This window comes from Coregonus lavaretus, assembly GCF_964263955.1.
Source record: "Coregonus lavaretus genome assembly, chromosome: 32".
Classification (NCBI taxonomy): Eukaryota; Metazoa; Chordata; class Actinopteri; order Salmoniformes; family Salmonidae; genus Coregonus; species Coregonus lavaretus.
The window spans coordinates 7000647-7006646 of record NC_140019.1 but is presented as its reverse complement, the minus strand read 5'-3'; the positions used below and the strand labels follow the sequence as shown (position 1 = coordinate 7006646).

General features: G+C 41.6%; 1 protein-coding gene across 1 annotated transcript in view; it reads right to left on the bottom strand.

Moving 5' to 3' along the window:
• Window positions 1–2072: 2072 nt before the first annotated feature.
• The window catches only part of LOC311107952 (X-linked interleukin-1 receptor accessory protein-like 2), a gene marked incomplete at both ends in the record, with an annotated part of 286318 nt that continues 282390 nt past the window's right edge, over window positions 2073–6000 (bottom strand). The window contains one exon of the mRNA XM_084150578.1: window positions 2073–2773. Coding sequence (XP_084006704.1) covers window positions 2073–2773 — 701 coding nt within the window. The remainder of the gene's footprint in view (window positions 2774–6000) is intronic.

Here is a 6000-nt window from a genome sequence, read left to right as displayed (position 1 = left end):
CAATTGACTCAAATGATGTCAATTAGCCTATCAGAAGCTTCTGAAGCCATGAAATCATTTTCTGGAATTTTCCAACCTGTTTAAAGGCACAGTCAACTTAGTGTATGTAAACTTCTGACCCACTGGAATTGTGATACAGTGAATTATAAGTGAAATAATTTGTCTGTAAACAATTGTTGGAAAAATTACTTGTGCCGACTTGCCAAAAATCTAGTTTGTTAACAAGAAATTTGTGGAGTGGTTGAAAAACGAGTTTTAATGACTCCAACCTAAGTGTATGTAAACTTCTGACTTCAACTGTATGTTTCACTATCTCGAATTTCAAGTCAGTATCTTGAAATTCTGAGTTAGTGTCTCAAAATGTTTACATAGTATCTCGACATTTTTAGATTGTATCGACATAAAAATTTTAAAAAGTGCCGGGAATGGGCTTCCATAGGTAATAGAGGGCTGCCTAACAAACATACAGTATTTCAGTTTTTGCGATTTGGAAAGACTAAAGCTCCTGTTGCAATAGTAGCTGACATTTATGACCATTGAAAGCATGACATATTGTACTCCACCACATAGATGAATATTATTACTCCACTTAGGTAAAGTGACAGCATTACATGACAATCAAAACCAAACGAAGTGCCTATAGAATAAATCAAGCAGTAAACAACCTGTGTGATTTCAACATGATTTAATATACAGCCATTTGCAAGGGTCCCATAAAAGTATTTATTTGATTTCATCATATGCACATTGATGCCCTGGCTATTCATGGCATGGAATCACTATCAAAATCCATCAGCTTGCAAACAGACAAAAAGGCATTAAATAAATGTATAATTTATAACTGATGTTAGAGAACACATCTGTGGGCAGTTCAGCAATGATTCTGACTGATGGTTGAAATCTCTTTGACCTCCTGCGGTTAGTATTTTAGTTTGCTCTTGAAGGTCACCAAGCTCAGACCAAGTCTAAGTCATTTTTTTTTTTTTACAATCTTGGTATTTCGGCTATAACTCAATGAGACAGATAGAGGGTGCTATATTAAAAAGCAAAGCAGACAAATAGAATGAATTCTCTAGGGTGGAGCCAGGATAGAAGCAGCAAAGCAACTTCTGCTGAGAAGAGGAAGATTCATTTTGTAAAATAAATAAATAAAATAGATACAAATGCAAATATTTCTTGGGTGATTCCAGTTCCCTTCCATTTCTACAATACATTCAGTCAAAACTACCATCGGTTCCCAAAGCACCACACTGAGTCCATCTGTAACCTTTAGAGAGCAGGTCATCCTCAAGGAGACAACTCAATAGTAATCTGAAAACAATATGGCCGACAGGGAGGAAAGAAGGCATGTGAAGCAGGGGAGGATTTCAGCAGAGAAGTGGAAAAAAAAGTTGATGAGGGCTTCTTGTTTTTACCAAATAAAATTTGCAAAGTAACAGGAAGAAATCAAGAGACAGCAACTAGTCACAGAATACAACTCAAACAAATATTGTATCAAACATTTCAAATATTTATATTTAATTGGCCTCAAACAATGACAATACCTTCAAACATTATTGATTTGCTTAAATATACTGTAACATTTTTAAAGCTCACAGAGAATGTGTTCAGTCGGTCTTTACAGAATTGTGCCACAATGAGAAATGTCCCTCTTTCGCATTAAGTATTCCAGGTCAGAATCATTGAATGTGGATTCACTCACATACTCATACACCATTAACATCTCAAAGGAATCATCATGAATTTCTATAGAAGATATGAAAACTGTACATAATAACAATACCTTGAACATTAAAAACAAGGTTTTTATATTTATTACCCATCTCCGAAAAGGAGAAATGTTTCAAGTAAGAAAATGATGACTGGAGCAACTCCTTTTTTCCCTTTTATATTTTATGGCTGAACAAAAAAATTATAATATTTAACTGCCAATGAATGTAGTCTGTGAGAAATGATTGGGTTCAGTCTTTTTTTAAATCAGTGTTTTGTCTAAATGAGTCTTCATGCAGATAAAAAAAAGCTAAAATAAATAAATAAAAATGGTGCCATCAAGCCGGTTGCTGTATATCAGTCTACCAGATATCACTTGTGAGTTCCCTTCCAGATAGAGGGACGAAAGTGCTGTTCAAGTGGATCTCCTGCTTGCTCTTTCCCATCGTGTTGTTCTGAGTCACCTGTCCGTTGAGCAGCGTCATGGGGATATTGCAGTACATGTGACGGTTACTCAAGGTGGCTATCTGCACGGGGGAGCCGGGCATCTTATACTCGTAACTACGGGTGCAGTAGTGTCTCATCTGGGGGTGGCCGGCCTGGTTAAAGTCTGGGATCTCGGCATGGTGGGCGGGTGCCAGCGAGGCAGATGTGGTTGTCATGGCAATGGTGGAGACCGTCTGCAGGTCGCCGAACAGGCCCTGCTCTCCGGAGTCTAGCACCTGCCGGCGAGACAGCATCTCCTTCCTCTTTACCGGCATCTCGTATATCACCTGCTTCCAAAACTTGGACTTGAGCTCGTTGCTCTTAGGGCCCCTCCACTTGATGATGGTGAGCACTTTGATGGTGTTCTTCAGGGCCTCCACCTCCTGGTAGTTGATGACGCTCTTGAGGTCAGCACACTCGATCATAATGACCTTGATCTCCCCGGTCACCAGCATGCTGTGGAGCCGTGTCTCCAGCTGGAAGATGCTCCAGCCACGCTTGGCCACAAACTCAGGAGTCAACACGATGATCAGACGCCTGCTTTGCTCCACACTCCGTGCCAGGTCCTCGATGTAGACTGGAGAAGAGAGAGAGAGATACAAAGAGAGATAGGGAGAGGGAGAGACAGAGAGAGAGAGAGAGAGAGAGAGAGAGAGAGAGAGAGAGAGAGAGAGAGAGAGAGAGAGAGAGAGAGAGAGAGAGAGAGAGAGAGAGAGAGAGAGAGAGAGAGAGAGAGAGAGAGAGAGAGAGAGAGAGAGAGAGAGAGAGAGAGAGAGAGAGAGAGAGAGAGAGAGAGAGAGAGAGAGAGAGAGAGAGAGAGAGAGAGAGAGAGAGAGAGAGAGAGAGAGAGAGAGAGAGAGAGAGAGAGATACAGAGATACAGAGAGTGAGAGAGAGAGAGAGAGAGGGAGGGAGAAAGACAGAATGACACAGAGAAAGGGAAAGAGAGAGAGAACATGTCAAAGAGTAGCATGTAACAAAACATTTAAATTTGTCCATTTAGAATTGAGATAACAGCAGTATGAAGCTGCAGGCCTAAAACAACACCCCGAGACATTACAAAACACAGCAGCAACCAACACTTTGATCTATGTCACATTACACCCCCTATAACTACTCCCACTATACAACCAAACAGACAGCATCAGGACAACACCACACTTTAAAAACACACCACCTTTAGTCAATATAGCCTTCTCACTACCCTGACGTCTTAATCCTAAACCTGTGGGTGAGCAATGTAATGTAATTAGCCTGTTGAAAAGCAGGCAAAAAATGTACACTGGTAAATAGAGGGTGTCTATGAGTCATAGAAAACAGGAAGTTGAAGGGTGAGAGAGAGAGACAGAGAAAGAGAGAGAGAGAGAGAGAGAGAGAGAGAGAGAGAGAGAGCGATTTAAAGAGTTAAATGCCATATTAGCTCTTAGCGGATGGTTGGCTCCGGCTGGGTAATGGTCCAGTGTCCTGCCTTCCCCTGCAGGGGCCCTGTCTTTTACACCTGCACGTGTCACATCACACATCGGCCCTCCTCTACCTCAACTGCCCACCCCACTGCTACACACACACTGCTCCACAACCACACATCTTCCTTCCCTGACACCCAACATCACCCCAGGCACCAGTGCCACCACACAACATGTGCCCCACCTCCATCTCCTACTACAAATGTCCATTCCTATAATTAAGACGATTAGCCTGAAAGTCAACAGAAGGCTTAATCATATTAGATAGCATTATAACAGAGATCACAAGAAATAAACATTGAAAGTAAATATAAAAAGGCCTAAACAGTAGGCTTAAACCCTTGATATATCACAAGTAAGGAGTGGCGCACTGAGTGGCGCAGTGGTCTAAGGCACTGCATCGCAGTGCTAACTGTGCCACTAGAGATCCTGGTTCGAATCCAGGCTCTGTCGCAGCCAGCCGCGACCGGGAGACTCATGGGCGGCGCACAATTGGCCCAGCGTCGTCCAGGGTAGGGGAGGGAATGGCTGGCAGGGATGTAGCTCAGTTGATAGAGCATGGCGTTTGCAACGCCAGGGTTGTGGGTTCGATTCCCACGGGGGGCCAGTATAAAAAAGATATGTATTCACTAACTGTAAGTCGCTCTGGATAAGAGCGTCTGCTAAATGACTAAAATGTAAATGTAAAATATCATCTCATTAGTGTTGGGCCCGACTAAGCAACTCAGAGGAAGAGTGCTGATCTAGGATCTGTCTATGTAATCTTATTCATTATGATCTAAATGGCAAAACGGATCCTAGATCAGCACTCCTACTCTGAAACGCTTGGTGGACACAGGCCCAGATCTCTAACTTCCTTTACTGTGGTTAATAGAGCAGGTATTTAAGAATAAACTCCCTGAATATAATTTAGAAGGCTATAACAAAAATAAAACACTTCCCCTCAGGCAGCACACAATTGCATTATCTAGTCTAAAGAGTGAGTTAAGTCTGATGAATTCCAACTAAATGTTACTCAGAGCCAATTTACATTTGAATGATCATTCTTTACACCCATGCAGCTTATTCGGTGTGGCTTAACATGAAAAGATGACATATACAAGATTGTCTTGTATTAGGCTATTCAGTTAGAAATACTTTTTATAGGTGAATGGGATATCCCCTCACACATATTAAGAGGCAGCAACCTCAGCTGAAGAATGTGCTGTGTGGGGGACTTTGTTCAAAGTAATCCGCCACACACATTTGTGGCGGCGGCACCAGAGCTACAGGAGCTTGAGACCGTCTATCAACCTTTTTTTCTGGCTTATGATGAAAGATAGCGTGTCAGACCTTTTCAATATGGAGGTATTAGCGGCAGACTGAAAATAGTACTCTGAGCACAGCGAGCACCAAAGCAAGCCTCACAAATGAGATCCTTTTTCCTTACTTGTGTATGAAACTTTAGCAATGTAGTGGAGAAATAATGAGGCCAATGTTAAGTGCACGATTAAGGATACACTTAGCGGGGGTAGCAGCTCAACCCTTTGCTATGTGTTGTTTTTCCTGCATGGCCCCAAGTCTCGTCTAGTATGGATATTGAGATAATGCTGTGTTTTTCCATGGACATATCCCTAATAGATTCAACCATAAATGTGTATTGGGGGTAATGTCCAGACTCCAGACAGGAAATGCATGTAGGATCGTGGGGAATCAATTAATGTTGCCTATTTCTGACTGCGAATACAGAGGCACTATACTGAGAGACTTCAAATATGGTCAGATAGATTAATATCTTTACAATGTTACATTAACATATATTGATATTAATTTAATAAACATACAGATGTTTAATTGGCAATTAAATATGCATAAATATGTTAACCTTGCAATGTTGGTGGATTTGAAATGCTCTTCCTTTCATCTCTTGCCAGTTCCTAACAAAATTAATGATGGAAGAGCAACAACACATTGCAATCTCACGGTCAATTTGCAGTGCATAAATAGTACAATTTGTATGGGCGGGACTGAGTTAGAGTGCTATTTTTTTCATTTTTCTCGCCCTGTTTTTCATATGCTGATGATTATATAAATCAATTAATACAAATAGTAATAGTCTCTCTCGCTCTCTCTCTCTCTCTCTCTCTCTCTCTCTCTCTCTCTTCTCTCTCTCTCTCCCTCTCTTTCTGAACAAATTAGGCGTTTGGTCGTGTTGGCCTGATCTGTAAATGCGTTGGTACTAATGATGGCAGCCTGCCTCTCAGGGAACTGAACACTTCTCTATAATTCATCACCTATGCAGCACTATCAATACACCCTACTGAGCCCCATGGCTTGTCGGCAAGCAAACACACTTAGAAAGC